The sequence below is a fragment of the Crocodylus porosus genome, unplaced genomic scaffold, assembly GCF_001723895.1.
Source record: "Crocodylus porosus isolate Cpor-Errol unplaced genomic scaffold, CroPor_comp1, whole genome shotgun sequence".
Taxonomy (NCBI): domain Eukaryota; kingdom Metazoa; phylum Chordata; order Crocodylia; family Crocodylidae; genus Crocodylus; species Crocodylus porosus.
Window position 1 is genome coordinate 7,670,603 of NW_017728934.1, and position 17,451 is coordinate 7,688,053.

At 52.7% G+C, this 17,451-nt stretch overlaps 1 protein-coding gene and 1 long non-coding RNA gene across 3 annotated transcripts in view; one reads left to right on the forward strand and one right to left on the reverse strand.

Annotated features, from left to right (window-relative positions):
* The first annotated feature begins 2,072 nt into the window (after positions 1–2,072).
* GABBR1 (gamma-aminobutyric acid type B receptor subunit 1) overlaps positions 2,073–17,451 on the forward strand; it is a 37,606-nt gene continuing 22,227 nt past the window's right edge. Inside the window, exons 1-5 of one of the 2 annotated variants that reach the window (XM_019546450.1) lie at positions 2,073–2,194; positions 13,475–13,550; positions 14,379–14,582; positions 14,905–15,093; positions 15,345–15,359. In XM_019546450.1, coding sequence (XP_019401995.1) covers positions 13,475–13,550; positions 14,379–14,582; positions 14,905–15,093; positions 15,345–15,359 — 484 coding nt within the window. In that variant the 5' untranslated portion in view covers positions 2,073–2,194. The remainder of the gene's footprint in view (positions 2,195–13,474; positions 13,551–14,378; positions 14,583–14,904; positions 15,094–15,344; positions 15,360–17,451) is intronic. The other variant, XM_019546452.1, reaches the window with a different exon arrangement.
* LOC109317646 overlaps positions 9,330–17,451 on the reverse strand; it is a 20,722-nt gene continuing 12,600 nt past the window's right edge. Inside the window, exons 2-3 of the long non-coding RNA XR_002103087.1 lie at positions 17,035–17,040; positions 9,330–9,341 (exon numbers count right to left, since the gene is read on the reverse strand). This is a non-coding gene — a long non-coding RNA (uncharacterized LOC109317646). The remainder of the gene's footprint in view (positions 9,342–17,034; positions 17,041–17,451) is intronic.

Here is a 17,451-nt window from a genome sequence, read left to right on the forward strand (position 1 = left end):
CCTGCTTCACACAGGAAGGGGTTCAGAGACCCATGCTTCCTGCCTCTCTAGGGTCTGGATGCTTTGGGTACATAGGGGCATCTCCTGTGCGCACACAGTGCTGGAGTGAGCATTGCTCCGAGTGGTTTGGGCAGGTCTTCGTGGCACAGCCCCTCCTGTGCTCGGATCAACAGAAAAGCTATTGACTGATGACACTTCAGACTGTCCTCACTAGGTTTCAGAGTCAACATATAAATAAGATGTGCAGGGCAGCTCCCTCTGCTCAGCACAGCTAGGGCTGGCTGTGCACACTCAGGCGGTGTCACTGCACCGATCAGTCTCAGGGCAGCAGCTCCTCCTCTGAATGTGGAGTTTAGGCTCTCTGCAGGTGCTGGCTGCAATCAGGCCATGTTGGCGGCTTGGCAGGGGAGATGGTTCAGCTCAGCTCCATCCCAGTCCACAGCTTTCCCCCCCAGTTTTCTGAGTTAGCCTAGTTGTCCCAGGACAGTGCCTCCACAACTGACAGGGGACCCAATCCTGACACGGCCTCTGAAGAGGGATACCCCAGAGAGCGCTAAGCGAGAGAGGCCTGCTCCCCCATGCCCCGGGTAGCGGACAAAGCTGCTCTCCCTGCCCACAGCGCAGCCCCCCCATTGGTGAAGGTGCCAGGGGCTGCAGAGGTGGAGGGGTCACAGCACACGTGTCTTGCCCCAGCTTTTCCCCACCCCCACTCCCCGAGTCCAGTTGGGGAACAGCTGCTGGTGTCTGCCCGCGGCGAACTTGGCTTCTGTCTTCTCTTGCCTTGCTGAGTTGGGCAAAGGCAGTTGTGAGCTGACGTTGCACAAAGCTGTCCTTGCCTCAGGCTTCAGCCAGCGCTTGTGGGTCTGGTGTTCTCAGTGCAAGCCAGAGACTGACTCTGTCTGCCTGTCCTTCCCCTTGCACATCCTATTGTCTAAAAGATTAAAATTTGGTCTCGACCCCACCACAGTCCAGGTGCGACTCCAGATTGACCATCAGGGATGTCAGATCAGACTCAGCCACATCTCCCCTGCAGCCCACAGTGACACTGGGTTTACCTTGTGGGAGCTGGGATCTGTCGCCACTGCAATGAGGGGTGACACCGTGGGGGCTGTGCTGAGAATCTCTGAGCCCCATGTCTCCCTGTGCCGTGGTCTACCCTGTAGGCGTGTAAATAATGGGCGGTGTTGTCTGGCAAGCGCCTGCCTCCATGGGGAGCCAGGCTGCCTGCCGCAGAGCTGTCTCATGGGGCTCTCCGGTTTCAGGTGCAGTGCAGAGGCAGCCTTCCCCTCCTGCTCGCTGTCCTGCCTGGGCAAATGAGAGTACCAAGATGCTAGTCCCTCACAGCCAGCCCAATGTGCCAGCCCTGCTCAGAGGCAGCTGCTTCTGGGGTGTAGGCCCACCACTAGGCAGTCAATGACCCTTGGTCAGGTGCTTTGTGCTTGAACCGATGACAGTAGCCCAGCACCACCCACGCCACTGTGGCCAGTGCAAAAGAGGTGACTCATTTGCCATGCTGGCTGAATGTCCTTCCCTGAGCCCTGCTCCATGCTGGGGACCTGCAGTGGCACGATTTGCCCCATGTCGGGTCCCTGTCCAGCCCATCGTAGCCAGATGGGTCATTTGCAAGGAAGCTCAGAACTGCTGGGACTCCAGCTCTTCTCTGTTGCTGTGGAAACCTCTCCTTTCTGCAGAAGTGTGCCCTGCACCCATGGGCTCCTCCGGCTGATCCTACCATGTCCTTATCTTTGGTCACCTTTGAATTTCCTTTCTCCTTTGTCATGCTCTATAGTCTTATCTTACCCATCCAGGGAGCAACACCCCACTCTCAAGTCTGGAGGGTGTGCACCTAGCATGTTGCCCCAAGCTGGTGCCAGTTCATGTTTTGGGGAGCATGTGGCTGCTCCAGTGCATGCCTCTTAACTCAGAGACTTGGGGCTCATGCACTGCAGCCCAGGGACCCATGACAGCCCCTCACACTGCATCCCTGAGCAAAGGGACCTCCACCTCATCCCCAACCGCTAGGAGGAAGGGGAGGATGAAGGGGCCAGAGATGGCCTGACAGGGATATTTTGTGCTCTGCTTCTTTCAGGGAAGAGAGACTGCTGAGGAGAGTGACTCCAACCTCCCTGCAAGCAAAGGAGCTCCTCCAGAGCAGTGAGGAGGGAACAGGGCTGCCCCCGCCCCCCACAGCAAGGTACAGAAAGGAGTGCAGCACTGCTGGGCGGCTGCTGGGCTTGTCTCTGCAAGGGCGATGAGGTGCTCCACGGGCATCTGTGTGCACATGGGTTATTTCCTGCTGTAGGGCCCTGCTGTGTGTGTGCACTTGTGCTGAGCCTTTCACTGGGTGTGTTCACACATGACTTATGTGACTTTTTGCTCTAAGGCAGGGCTGTCCAACGGGTGGCCCACAAGCCAGAGGCAGCCCCTGTTAGGTCAGCATGTGGTCTGCTCCAGCGCCAGTTGCTCCTGTTCTGGGGGGGTGGGAGAGCCCAAGCTGCATGCAGCAAAGGGAGCCCGGCTGCCCACACTTTAGGTGGGCGGTGGCATGTGGCTGGGAGAGGGGGGCGGATGCTGTGCATGTAGTGGGGTGGAAGGAACCGGACTGTGGGGTGGAGGCTGGGAGGAACCTGGCTTGCTTGAGTTGTGCGTGCAGTGGGGGAGTGGCACTGGGCAGCACACTCCCTTGCCTCCCAGCCATGCACACAGCACCCACTCCCCTCTCTGCTGTTTGCACTGTGTAAGGAGAACCAGGCTGTCTGTGCTGCAGGGGTGGTAGGGGGGCCTGCCTGCACTGTGCACAGCTAGGAGAAGGGAGGCTGAACTGCTCATACTATGTGAGTGGAGGGGGGGGAAGAGCAGCCTGTGTGGTGTGGGGGAGCTGGGGGGCATCTGTCTATGCAGTCTGTGGCCCCCAGGTCTGTGTCCCCCCCCAGACACATGGAAGTTGCACAATCCTCTTTTGGGAATGGGCTCTGTGGTGTGGTTGCTTAGGGTGTGCATGTCTCTGCTGCCCCTTCCTGGATGACAGGAGCCTTGGTCTGTGTTTGTGTATGCAAGTGTTTGCTGATTCCTAGTGTGAGCCCTGGTGTGTTTGTGTTTGTGTCCCCCCTGCTCTGTACCAGATGAGGCACACTGCCCATCTGTGTGTGTATGTGTGTCTGCATGTATGTGTTTCCCCCAGCTAGAAAGCTTAACCCCTGCTCTGTGTGTGTGTGCATGCACATGTGTGTATCTGTTTCTTTTCTGCTGCCTACTGGATGAGGTGAGTGCTTCAGTATGCACTCATCCTCTGTCCCCTGTTGGAGGACCAGAGGCCGGGGTGTGTGTGTGTGTGTGTGTGTGTGTGTGTGTGTGTGTGTGTGTGTGTGTGTGTGTGTGTGTGTGTGTGTGTGTGTGTGAGACAGAGAGAGAAACTGGGTGTATAGGTGTGTATATGTTTTCTTGCTACCGCCTGCTGGACAAATTGAGCATCTCTTACTCTGTGTGTGTCTGTGCATCCGTAAGAGTGAGTGTTAGTGACACTCTGGTGTGCAAAAAAGGGTTCTGTTAGCACACATGTGGTCATGTTGTCATTTTCTGGGCAAAAGCAACATTTTTCTGAATGTGGGTGTATGTTTCTCTGTGCGGGTCTTTTTATGTGTCATTTCTGGCCCCTCATGGAAAATACAAATAACATTTTGTGTGTCCTGTCTGATTCACTCTGAACAAGACTAGCAGTGTGTTTGTGTGTGTCTGCATGTGTGTCCGTGCCACTCTCTTCTGGAGTTATAAGCCCTTTCATGTATGTTTGTGTGTATCCATATAAATCCCTGCAGTAGGGGATGAGACCTGCTGTGTATTTGTCGTGTGTGTGTGTGTGTGTGTGTGTGTATGCCTGCATGTGTGTGCACATGAATGACTGTGTATATATATCTCATCTACTCTTTGCTGGAGAAGATGAACTTTGTTTTTTTGTGTGTGTGTGTGCATGTGTGTGCATGCACACACATGCACACCTACTGGAAGGAACACCTTCTGCGTATGCAAGTATGCCACATTAGTAAGAGCTAAGAGCCCTGCTGTGTGTGTGTGAATGCATGCACACAGTCCCTTGCTACCTTCTGCTAACCAGTGAGCCATGCTTAGCATGTGTGTTTCTTACCCCCTCCATGATGCCAGGAGCCTGGCTGTGCTTGGGCGTGTATTTCCTTGCTGTTCCCTGTGCGAAGTTTTGGAATAGTCTTCCAAGCAAAGGGAAAGGGACAAGAAACCCACATCTCCTTATGATTGAACCAGATCCATTTGATTTGCAGAGAGGTTGGTGTGATGGGACATGGGGTTCTGGCTCAACACTTGGTGGGTGTGCTGTACCCCCAAGTGTTTGCACTCTCCAGGCTGGGGTGCAGAGATGTGTCTCTTACAGCACAGTGCATGTGTGGTGATCCCATACCTCAGGGCCTTGTCTGGTTACCAATTTGGGCAAGGAAGTAGATGTTCCCTCCCAAAATGGTACCAGTTTGGGTTGTTTTTTTGTCGTTTGTTGGGTGGGGCAGGGGTGGTTAGAGGATTCTGGGTAGAGGCTCTTGGTCTCCACCTCAGGCTTACACCAATTATCAAATGTGGAGTTTGTCCTCTTGGTCAGACTGGTTAGGTCTGTGGGGTTTTTCACCTTCCTTTCTACTACAAATCTTGCTGGTCTTCTCTCTGAAGTCCTCTGAGAGGATATCACCAGCTCCTTCCTGGTTACGGCAGGGGCAGGGCATTAGCAGTGCCCTCCTCTGCCCCGTTTTCACCTGTGACGTGTTGTATCATATACCTGGTGATGTGTGTGAGCAGAGTAATTTTGCAGCCAGGTGCCTGGGGCACCTGCCATATCGAGAGCAGCAGTGACTTTCCCTTATTCCCCACCCCCGAACTCAGCATTTGGGGTGATTGCCCCAGTTGCACCTCCTTAATTACGCCACCACATATGAGGGCTGGAAGTGGGGATTTGGGGGATTTCTTGGATAAACAATAGCCTGGAAATGCAGGAGACTGGATTTAATGGCTCAGGAGGTGCCTACCAGTGCTGTCCTAGAAGACAAGCATTTTCTCTGTGCGCACACATAGGTGTGCACGTGTCTTCCTGCTGCTCCCATCAGAATGATGAATCCTTGAGCAGGTTTGTGTCCTCCTTGCTCCCTGCCATTGTTGGGGGTGAGCTCAGAGGAGACACTGTGTGCATATTGTACCTGACTGTTGTGGGAGGAGATGGACTCATAGAGCTGTCAAGTTAGGAGAACTCCAAGGCTCACTCAGCCCCACCCCCTGTGCCAGTACAGGATGCGTTATTCCTCCACCCTCCCTGGCACTCGCCCATCCAGCCTCTTCCTGAAAACCTCCAGTGAGGGAGAGTCCACAATTTACCTGGGCAGCTTGTCCCATTATCATACTGTTCTGACTCGGGTTGGGTATTTGACTGATCAGAAAATACTCAGTCAATTGAAGGATCAAATGTTATCAGACAATGGGATTATAAACCTTAATTTATTAGAACCCTAAAGAGAGAGGCTTTAATAGGTTAGGTATGCTGATTACCAAAAGTAATTAAAACACTGTGATAAATTATTATAACCAATAGTGGGAGGTAGTATAGGATCATAGGAAAGTAGGGCTGGAAGGGACCTCATAAAATCATCTAATCCAGGCCCCTGCTTAAGGCAGAATCATCCATGACAAAGCCATCCCAGCCAAGTGTCTGTCTAACCTGCTTTTGAAAATTTCCAGGGATGGACATTTCACCACTTCCCTAGGTAGCCTCTTCCACTGCTTGGCCACCCTCGTACTCAGAAAGTTCCTCCTAATCTACAGCCTAAATTTCCTCTGCTGCAGCTTGAGGACATTGCTTCTAGTCCTGTCTCTTACAGCTACAGAGACGAGCCCATCTCTATCTTCTCTGTAATCACCCTTCAAGTATTTGAAGACTTTTCAAATACCACGCCTCACCCAGTCTTCTCTTCTCCAGGCTAAATAACCGTAGTTTTCAGCCTTTCCTCGTAAGGCCTAAGCCCAGGAACAACATTCAAAACTGAACACTTCTTCTCCTTGGCTTGTGTCCCAGAACCCAGAGTCAGCTCAAACAGTTACAACATTTATTTTTTAAAACATGAAATTAAAGAGAAATGAAACGCATGCTACAAGACAAAAGTCAACTTTTCTAGGCTGCTGGGTTTGGTTCTTCCTTCAACTTCCTGGATCGCCTGTGCACTGCTGTGTTGCCCTCCCAGCAGATGTCAGGGTGATTGGAGCCCCCATGAGAACCAGAACACGGGAAACTTCCGCTAGCTGTTTGAAGAAAGCCTCATCCACTTCATCCTCCTGGTCTGGTGGTCCATAGCACACACCCACCACGACATCCGCCTTGTTAGGCTCCCCTCTGACTCTAACCCACAGACTTTCAACAGGCCTGTTTCCAGTTTCATACTGGAGCTCTGAGCAATCATCCAGCTCTTCTACATAAAGATCAACTCCTCTTCTTCTCCCCTGCCTGCCCTTCCTCAACAGTGTACACCCATCCAGGGCAGTGCTCCAGTCATGTGAACTATCCCTCCAAGTAAGTCTCTTTTATTCCAATCACATCATAAACAGTTGTTCTTCCTCTTTTTATAGCAGCCTTCCAAGTATTTGGAAACTGCTCTTGTGTTCCCCCTTAAACTCACTGCTCTCCACCTTTCCTTGTATGGCTCTTGGGTGTTTGTGTGTGAAGGTTTGTTTGGCTGTTGAGGGGATGAGTTTATCAGAATGTGTTTTTGTTTCTGCTGTTCTCTACTGAGAAACTAGTGTGTGTGTGCGCGCGCGCGCGCGCGCTTCATGTCCTCTCTTGCATGAACTGAGCACTTCTCTCCAGCTGTGTGATGTCTGTGTGTTTCCTTGGTAGTCCTTGCAGGAGGGTGTTAGCCTTGCTCTGTATGTGCACATGCATGCATGTGCATTTGCGTGTTTGTGCTGTGCTTTGTTGGATGTGATGAGCAGGTGTGTGTCTGTATGTATGCATGTGTGCGTGTGCACATGTGTGTATTGATATATCTCTACCTGTGCTACCTGATTTTGGATCAGATAAAAATATTGTGTATGTACACATGTTTGTGTGCATGTGTGTATGTGCACACTACTCCCTTCTGGAAGAGGTTGGCAGTACTCAGTGTTGTTCTGAGGTGCGTGGTGGTGATTGGGTGGCTTCTTGCTCACTTTTGCTTTCAGCATTTAGGCTGGTTTTTGGCGTCGGGCACTCTGGAAGGCCACTGCTATTGGGTGGCCATCTGGAGTCCAGGCATGGTGGAGAAAGAATGGCTCAGATTCATGTTCAGTGGCAAAAGTGCAGAGAGGTTTGCTGTCACTCAGATGGTAGAATGGCCAATCTGTTTAGCAGCCAGTAGCTCTGTAAAACTTCTGGGACAAAGTAGCAGCACGTGCATCAGTTCCACTCCCTGGGGCCTCTACAAGAAACACCTAATGTGGCACTTTTGTTTTTACCCCAAACACCCACGTTTTCATGCCAATGCTTATCTGTCTTCCTGCTCAAATATCTATTCTACTTTTCTTTTTGCCAAATTCGCACACCTGGCATGTTCAGCTCCTCTCTTATCTCAGCATTTGCCTTCATTACTTTGGCTTGCTCCTGCTACTCCCTTCTTGTACCAGCTTCTCTGCTCATTAATGAATTTTTGCTTTTTACATTTCTTCTTAAGTCATCTGGAGGTCAGTGAGGTCTGTTCTTCCCAAGCTTCTCTTGGGAACCTCAGCTTAATTACGGCTTAGCATAACCGAAACTCCTATGCTCCATAGTACTTTCTGTGCGCGTGCTTGAGTGTGTGTGTCCTTTCCGCCCATGTTAGATGAAACTGGCAGTGCTGTGTGCGGGGGGAAGGGGGTGTACATGTGTTTCTCTCCTGCTAGAAGGTATGAGCTTTGGTTTGCATGTGTCTGCACATGTGTGTGTGTGTGTGTGTGTGTGTGTGTGCTTCTGCCCTCTCCTGGTTGAGATGAGAACTTCTTTCAAGTTGTGTGTTGTGGATCTGTGGGCCTTGTCACACAGGACACTTAGCACATAGCACTTACCTGAGATCGTAGTAAGCATTAGCATGACATGTTAGAAGTTAGAACATGTTCCGAACAATTATGCAGTAATGCTTACTATGATCTCAGCCTGCTCTGGACAGGGCTGGAGCTAGCTCTGTCCCCCTCCCCCTGGATGCTGACCCTGGCACTGGGTACCAGAACTTGCATATCTACATGTGACCTCCCAGCCCAGCCCAGAAATACCTGCCCCTGGCACATTGGGGTGAGCTGGGTCTCTGCTGCTGGCAGCAGGTGGAAGGAGATACGGAGCACGGAGGCTGGGAGAGGATGCTACTTCTGCTGCTGGATTTGCAGTGAGCTGGGTCTCTGCCACTGTTGGGAGAGCAATGCTGGGGCCAGCCCCAAGGCTTCAGTGGGGTGCTGGGGCTAGGACTGACAGTCATCAAGCTGTGCTCCTGTAAGAACCATGGAGTGCTTTGAAAACAGCTGAGCATGTGTTACTTAATATGATTGGGAGATACCCCTTCCACGGAAAGTCCTAATTCTTCTGATATGATTGCACTTAGTGTGTGTTTTACTGCTTGAACCTGTAAACACATTTTAAGTGCAGTTAACGGGAGCTAAGTGTAACATGTGACATGGTCCTTACATATGTCTACGGGTTTGTACTGGCCCCTGCTGGATGATTACTGTTGTGCGGGGGGTGCATGTGTCAGGTTCTGTGATGCTCTCTGCTGGACAAGGTGAGCACTTCATGTGTCTGTGCGTGTATGTTTTACTTCTGCCCCATACTGGTGAAAATGGGCAGTACTGTGTGTATGTATATGTATACATGTTCCTGCCTTCTGTGGCTGGAAGGTATGAAATGTGTGTGTGCATTCGTGTGCCCTGTGTGTGGACAAGACAGACAACTGTGTGTGTGTGTGTGTGTGTGTGTGTGTGTGTCCCTGTCCCTGTTGGATGGTATTGTCCCTTCAGTCCCTGCTGGAGTGATTAGAGTTGCTCTATGCATATGCATCTATCCTGCTTCCCACTCTGGACAAGATGAGCCCTGCCCTGTGTGTGTGCTCCCTTGCTGTTCTTTGCTGGAAAGTACAGTGCATCCTCTGTTTTCCAAACCCCTTTGGAAAGCACCTGCTGAAGAGCCTCTGGGATAGCTGAAACTGTTCAGAGAAGTGAGAACATAGCATAGTGCCAGGAACTCTACATAGCCACACAGCATGAACAATATAAAACCTTCCCAAAATTACCAGTGCAGGTATTACATACAGCAAAGCTTAAATTAGTGATTTTTCAACCAGAATCTGTGGCACCCTGAGGTGTCTTGAGAGCCTTTCAAGGATGCTGTTGGAGTGCTATGCAATGCTGGTGTGCTAACACGATTCACAAGATCAACCCAGAGAATTGAAACGGGAATTCAGAGTGTTAAAGTGTCCCAACAGGCTGTGGTCTGTCTGACTTCTCAGCTCAATGTCTTTTCTGTGGTCAAAAAACAAGTGAAAACTGAGAGCTGAGATTTTTCAGGGGGTGCCCTGAGCCTAACAAGGGGTGCCCTGAATCTAATGAGCTGTACTTCGAGTCTAAAAAGTTTGAGAACCACTGACTTAAAGGGAAGCAGGCTGTTTTACAGAACCAACAGTTACAAGATTGACAGCAAAATATTGGAGGCACTTTCAAGAGTCTCAAGAAGGCTAGATTTTATTTTATACATATAATTTTAATGAATACAGGACTAAGACACATTATCTTATGCATATTTTTTGCCTACATTTTTGCTTTGCGCTTAACCTGGATAATATAATGCTACCTCTTAGAATTTTAATAAAGCATTTTGTTTGTCTTTAACTGGAGAAAAATGTCTTGTGTTCTGTGTGGTGATGTGCCACACCAGCAGCACCCTCATTTTCAAAATCCTAGATCTGCCCATGCAAACATATAAATATGTTTGACCCATCCTTCCAGTGTGTTCACAAGTTACCTGTAAAAGTAAAATCTATTTTAAAAAGTCAGGGCATTATTCACCAGATGAACAGAACACCAGGTAAAAGGAAGAGAAAATAGAGAAAATGTGTGGAGTGGCAGTGCTCCACATGCTCACCATGCAAACATAGCTTTACTGCCTGTGGTTCAAGCCTATGTTGAGCCAATAGCATAACATGTTTGAGGACCCTGCTGATGAGTATAGTACTTTTACAGTCTAGAAATGGTTCAATTGAATCTGAACATTTAATCTCTAACAACATTGTTAGAAGGAAGAGATGTTAGTTTTCCATTGGAAGTCTGGGGTTAGTATAAAGCACCTACTAGGACCACCCCTTAGTTTTAGATTCTGGCAACATATAGTCATGGTGTGTCAGGCTCTGTCCAAGCCCCCAAGGTCTGGAATAGCCTGCCATTGGAGGTGGTTCAAGCACCTACTTTGAATGTCTTCAAGATAAATTTGGATGTTTATCTTGCTGGGATACTATGACCCCTGCTGACTACCTGCCCCTGGGGCGGGGGGCTGGACTCGATGATCTTCTGAGGTCCCTCCCAGCCCAAATGTCTATGAAATCTATAAGATAATAAAACCATGTTACCATTCAAATAACAAAGGATTGTGCGTGTGTATTTGCGCATGCGTGTGTCTCTCTCTACAGGTGTGTGGATGTTTCCTTGCTGCCTCCCCCAGCTGGACAGCTGAGCACTTTTCTCTTTATCTCTGAATGTTGTGCAGAAGGGAGGGCAGGACGCCTAACCACTTCTCTGTCTCTGAATGTGTCCCAGTGTATGTCCCATTTTCCCCATGCTGGGCAAGATGCAGACTCTGTGTGTGTGTGTGTGTGTGTGTGTGTGTGTGTGTGTGTGTGTGTGTGTGTGTGTGTGTGTGTGTGTGTGTGTGTGCGCGCACGCCTGCTATTTCCATCTGAAGTGCATGATACTTTTGCCATGTATTGAATCTAATTAGTGGAAGGGCATCTTAAATTTGCCCGCCCCCACTGCTGTGGTGTCTAACGTAGGGGCAAGGGGCCAGATCCCCACTCCTTGCTCCCCTGACCCTTGTCCCCACTGTGCCTGTGCCTGCCCTCTACCATTCACCTGTCCCTGCCATGTACCCTCTGTGCCTAAGGTCACCCCTTACTCCATGCCTTCCCTACCCTGTTCCCCTCCCCTGCAGCCCCCCCACCCTCTGCTCCCTAGTTCTCTCCCATCCCCCCCCAATTCTCTGCCCACCCCACAGCTCTGCTTTATCTCCAGGTTATCAGCAGCATGGCCCTGGCCAGGCCTCAGCCCAGTCCAACCAGGGAGAAGGGGGTGCAGTGCCAGGCTGGGCTGGGTTGGGGCTGGAGGGACCAGAGTGGAGGTAAGGAAGTGGAGCAGCTGGGGAGAGTGGAGCAAGGGGTGGGGGATGCCAGGGAAAAGGCTGCAGGTCTCCCTCCCCCTCCCCCCCATGGTCTCCCCTGCACTGTCTTTGGCTTCATGCCATCTCCCCTGCAATACGGGGCATGGCAGGTGGCAGCTCAGCTCCGGCTTCAGCCCTGAACTTGGAGCCAAAGCCAAGCTGAGCTGCTGTTTCCCCCGGACCATATTTGAATCTAAGTCAAGCCTCCCACCCCGCATGCTAACTGGGGAAAGAAATCTCACCTTGGATTCGAATAAATACGGTAGCCCTCATGTCTTTCTGTGTGTCCGTTCTTTCTGCTAGGCAAGACAAGTGGTGGCCTGATTTTGTGTGTGCACGTGCGTGTGCATGCACATGCTTGCGCATACCTGTGTGTGTGTCTTAGTTGCCTTCCTCCAGCTGCTGCAAAGAATGAGCTCTTCTTTGGGTGCACAAGTCTGTCCCTGCTGCCCTTGTGTCTGGATGCTGTTGGTCTGCAAGTGTCCCAAGTAGGAGTGGGGTTGTCACATCTTTTCCTGCCCCTGCTTCTCTGGTGTGTGTGTCTATGGCAGTTAGTAGAGCTCCCTGACTCCCAGCAGGGGTCTGGGGTCAGAAACCTAGGAGGTCCCTTCCAGCCCCAGACTCCTATAGAACTGAAAAGTCCTGCTTCATCCCCTCACTTCTAACCCACCAGACCCACATCTTTTCTTGGAGCCAGGGATAGACCCCAAGTGGATGCCCCCTGTCATTCTGGCTGCCCGACGGTTCTGCCCCCAGTGGTGTGGGGTGTCCTCTGGCACCACACGGGGAGGATGGCTGCTGTGCTGTGCTGCCCTGGAGGAGGAGATGTGTGGGTGCCAGGGGCTTCCCTGGCCAAGCAATGCCCACTTCCAAAGGCCCTTTTGGTTCCTTTAGTGACCAGCAGGCTGGGGCTGGGGTTTACCCTTGGGTAAAATAAGTCAGATGGTGAGGTGGGAAATGCCCCCTCCTGCCAACCTGGCCAGAGTGCCCCAAAGTACCGCTGCTGCTAACAGCGACAGTAAGAGAGGGCTCTGCTGGCTCGTACTCTCCATGACTAATAGGATGAAGCCACGTGCAGGTCCAAACTTTGCAACACTACATGAGTGAAATGCTGTTCTGAAGAAGCATCTTCCCAGGAGAGGTTTCCCGTTTGGATGGGACCTTATTAGGGGTTAAAAGAAAAACCCTGGAGAAGAAGTGTTTGGATCAGGTTCCAAATCAATTTTTCATGTCAAGGTAACTTTCCGCTCACAGCCTTGTTCCTCTTTACACTGCATTATGAACTGCTCTGTGACAGGTGGAAGTAGGAGCACAAAGCTGCCATTGACCTGCAGCGGGACTTTCTGCCTGGCCCCAGAGAATATATATTTTTTGCCAGTGTCACTCAGCAGAAAGATATGTTTTTCAAGTTGGCAGGGAGCAAAAAAACAAAAAAAAAGTCAAAATGGACTTTTCCCACAAAGGGGACTGCCAGTGCAGTCGCTGGCAGGCAGGGGGCACCATACGACTGCAGAAATAAACCCATCAAAAGAGTGAAGGCTGCTGATTTGCAATACTGTGAACTATTGATTATTCTTAGCAGACAGGGGTGCTGAAGGGATGAAAACAAATCCCTTCCTGCCTCTGATTTAGAGCGCTCTTAATCATTTATGAGCTCTTTGGAGCCAAGCTAAACTCCTGCTGATCAACCTGAGGGGAGTTGGGCAAAAAGGGCCCCAGCCTGCAGACAGGCCATGGGGACAAAATGCCAAGTCCCACAGGGAGAAGGATGACGATTTATTATTAAAAGCTTGTGTACATTCAGTGCTGACTGGTGCACAGGTTACAGAGCTCGGGCTGCCGGGGGCGTGCTGGGGGGTCTGTCCTGGCTCTGGAAAGGGGGCTTGTGGGTGGGAGGCCAGGGGCTCTGGGAGGAGCAGGAGGAGGGAAATTTGGGCCACTTGTCCTGGGGTAGCCTTGTGTCAGAGAGTGCCTGGGGTGCTATGAGGAGCTGGCAGCCAAACCCCCTCCCTCCGGTAGGCCCCTTCTCACTGCCTCATTTTCTTGCCCCTCCAGATGCTGCTGCTTCTGCTGAGTTTGGCACTAGGTGCAGAACCCGGGGCTGGGGCACTGCGGCTCAACAGCACCGAAGGTACGAGGAACCCTTCAGCTCCCCGCTGTAGCACTCTGCAGCCATGGGGGAGAGCTGCTTATCCTGCCCCCCCCCGTGTCCTGGCTCACCCCTGGGGGGTGGGCTTGGACAATCCCATAGGAGCCCACAACTATGAACACCCCTGGATACACACATGCATGTACAACACCTCTGCCCCCCCATACCCATGCACATGCAAGCACTCATGGATACTCTCTGCATGTACGCATGCACACAAAAGGAGTTCAGCACACACAGAGGAGAGATTCTCTCATTTAGGCTATCCAGCTTTCCCTCACACAAGTGCACACACATGCACAGGTTTTGTCCCCAAAAAGAACTGCAGAAAGAAGGTGGAAAATACAACACTAACATGGGGAATAAGCCACACACACAACCATGGAGAATAAAATGCACAACAACCTTGGAGAATATAACACATTGACATGAACATGGGGAATAGAGCACACACACAGTTTTGGGAAATACAACACACAGCCATGAGGAATACAACCCAAGGAGAAGCCTAGGGGATACAACATACATACAAAGGATCTTTCTGGGACTTGCTACACACACACACACACACACACACACACACACACACTTTCTCTCTGTTACACAAAACAAAGGTAGGTACATGAGCATGAGGAACACAACATGAGCAGAAAGGGGATGCAGGCAGATGTACATACACACCCCTGTACAGCCACTGGCTCACCTGCTGGCCTTGAGCACAATCAGCCTCCCCCCGTACTCCCACCATCTGCCCCCTGGCCCCAGCCCAAGGGCTGCCTCCCTCCTGAGTGTGTCTGTTTTTGCCCCCAGGCTGTGAGATCATCCACCCACCGCGGGATGGGGGGATCCGGTACCGGGGTCTCACCCCTGACCAGGTGCAGACTGTGCGCTTCCTGCCCTTCAACTATGAGATTGAGTACGTGTGCCGGCCTGACCGCGAGATCGTGGGCCCCAAGGTGCGCCAGTGCCTCCGCAATGGGACCTGGACCGACATGAGCCACCCCAGCCGCTGCCGTGAGTCACCCACCCTCTGGGCACTGGAACAGACTTGGGTGCAAAAGACATGGTCTCTTCCCCTCTAGGAGGTGCCAGCTCAAATCTAACCCAAGCATGGGGCGACAAGGATCCTGGCTCTAGCAGGAGGGGATAGGGCTGGAGGTCTTCCCCCTCTAGTAGGACACTAGGTTTGATGTAGCCTGGGGCAGCAGGACTGGCTGGTTTGGAGCTGTTTCCCCTCTAGTGGGTGTTGGCTCAGATCTTGCCCCAGGCAGGGAGATCTTGGGATTCAGGACCCAGGACCAGTGCTAATGATCCCCTCTGCCCTCTCCCCCCACAGTGAGGATGTGCCCCAAGATTCACCTGAGCCTGGAGAATGGGCGGGCGGTGCCCCAGGCCATGGAGCGGGTGCCAGTGGAGGGCACCTGGGTGGAGTATCACTGCAACTCTGGCTTCCGCCTGGTGGGCAGCTCCCGCAGCAACTGCACCAAGGCAGGGCGCTGGACCTCCCCCAAGCCTATCTGCGAGTGTGAGTCTTGGGGGAGGGTTGGGGAGCTCTCCTGGGGGGGAAGATAGGCCTAAGGGGTGTCTGAAGGATGAGGGAGGTGGGGTTAGGTCACTGAAGGGCTTGGGGAGCATCTCTGGGGAGTGGGAAGGAGATTGGGGATGTCATTGGTTAGGAGATGGGGGCTGGCCATGGAGGAAGGGTCCTTGTGGGATGTCCTGTGTCCCCTGCCCATGGGTGTAACATGGCTTTCTCTCTTCTTCTCTCCCCTGCAGTGCGGCGCTCCACCGGTGAGTGTCTGTCATTGGGGCCCCTTTTCCCATTCCCCCTTCCCTTTCCCTTCCCCTGGTGTCTGAGCTGAGCTGTGTCTGTTCTCAGCAGCATCTGGCTCTGGCTGGGCCCAAGGGTCACCCTGTGGCTGTGCTGGGCAGTGCAGGTCCTGGGGTCATGGGTTCTGGTTCTGACCTGCAGGGGGCAATGCCGCAGGGGCGGGTGGGTGTACCAAACCGCTTGGGTCCCGAATCCCTGCTGGACTGACAGCTGTCAGGACACACGGCCAGGAGTGCCACCCGCACCTCTAGGATGGCTGGGGGCCAGCCCCCCATGGCTTGACAGGCCTGCGAACTCCCAGGCTCCTGTGACGTATGGGCACTAACCAGAAACCCTTGGCCCCAAAGGCACGTCCCCCCTCCCTGGTTCAGGTCCTCGGTGGCTGTGGGGGCTGTTCCCTGGCTCCCCCCACAGAGGAGGCTCTTTGCGGGTGATTGGAGCCTGGCTCCCGGGCTCCCCAGCACAGCATGGTGGGGCTGCAATCTGCATGGTGTCCCCCTCTCTGCAACCCCATGCCGTCCCTTCCCTGTGCATGATGCCTCTGGGGTGGGGGGGTGGGGAGGACACATGTACAGGATACCACCCCCAGGACCACGTTGCAGGGGAAGATCAGCCTGGCTCTTCTTTCCCTCCCCACCTCCAGTGCCTGGCTTTGCATGTGGGGCCCCCTTGGGAGTCCTGAGCCAGGCCTGATGACAACCCAAAGAGAGGAGCACAGTCCTGGGCATGAGGCATGGTGCTGGGGCTCAGGTCCCCCAGATTGAATACCCTGCCCTGCCACAGGTTTCTGTGCCTCAGTTTTCCCATGTGCAAACTGGGGGAGAAGCTCTTCCCAGTCTAGCTCCCCTGGGCTCCTTGGGGTAGGGAGTGTTTCGCTCTCATCTGCGCAGTTGCTGGCAGAGCGGGGCCTGATCTGGGTCACCGTGTGTCTGTGCCAGACCCTCCCCCCATCTCTGCTGCTATTCAGCGAGTCCTTCCCTCCATGCCTCCATTTCCTTTCTCTCTCTCACTTCATCCATTTTCCCAGCTATTCATGCCTCCTTCTTTCCTTTATGCATGCCTCCCGCTGTCATCTTTTCTCTATTCATCCATTTAGCCATACTTCCATCCCTCCAATTCCTAGCTCTTCCTCCATCCATCCGTGTACCATTCACCTGTGTCTCTCTATCACTCTGTCTGTCTCCATATTTCCCCTTTCATCAATCTATCCTTCCAGCCACCTCTCATCCAAGCTTCCTGTCTGGGCCTCAGCCTGTTCACCCATTCATCCAACTGCTTCCATCCATTTTCCTGTCCTTCCTTGCAGTCATTTATCCTTCCCTACACATAGCCATCTCTCATTCATCCATCTTTCCATACAAACACCTCTTCATCCATCCGTACATCCGTCCCTCCCTCTCTCTCCGCCCATTCCTCCAGCAGCAGTCCTTTCCTCTGTTTATCCACCCATCCTCCCTCTATCTGTCCCCTGCTCCTCTCAACCGTTTGTCCATCTGGAAGTTACCATAAGGAGGAGCAACAGGGTTTGGCTTACACTCCCCCGATGCCCCAGCCCTAGCCCCCCACTGCTTCCACTGGCCCCTGCCCTGGACCTGTAGCTATGCCCTGTGCACTCCCGTCAGCTACCCAAAACACAGGTATCTGGACTATGGTGCCCCGCCGGTGAGAATGGCCTCCCCTCCCTCCTGCCCCTCCACTGGGGGGCTCTGCCCTCCCCCAAGGCTGGGCATCACCTGCTATGAGCCCTGGCCCCTACTGCTGTCCACCTGCGTGCAAGCTTGGCACAGCTGCACATGTCCGGAGCCAGGACTCCTGTGTTCCCATGCTGGCTCAGGAAGCGTGTCCATGTGTGGGGGCGGGCGTGGGCCTGCCCCTGAAGTGCACTAGTCCCAGCAGATGGGGGTGGGGAGGGGTTCCTATGCTGTCCCTACTGCCTGGGTTGCCTGCCCCCCCTCTGTCCCACCAGGCAGGGCACCGCTGCAGGTAAATGCCAGCACCTGGTGTGGGGGAGGAGAGGGGAGCTCAGCTGGGAGCCCCCCTCCCTCCATCTCC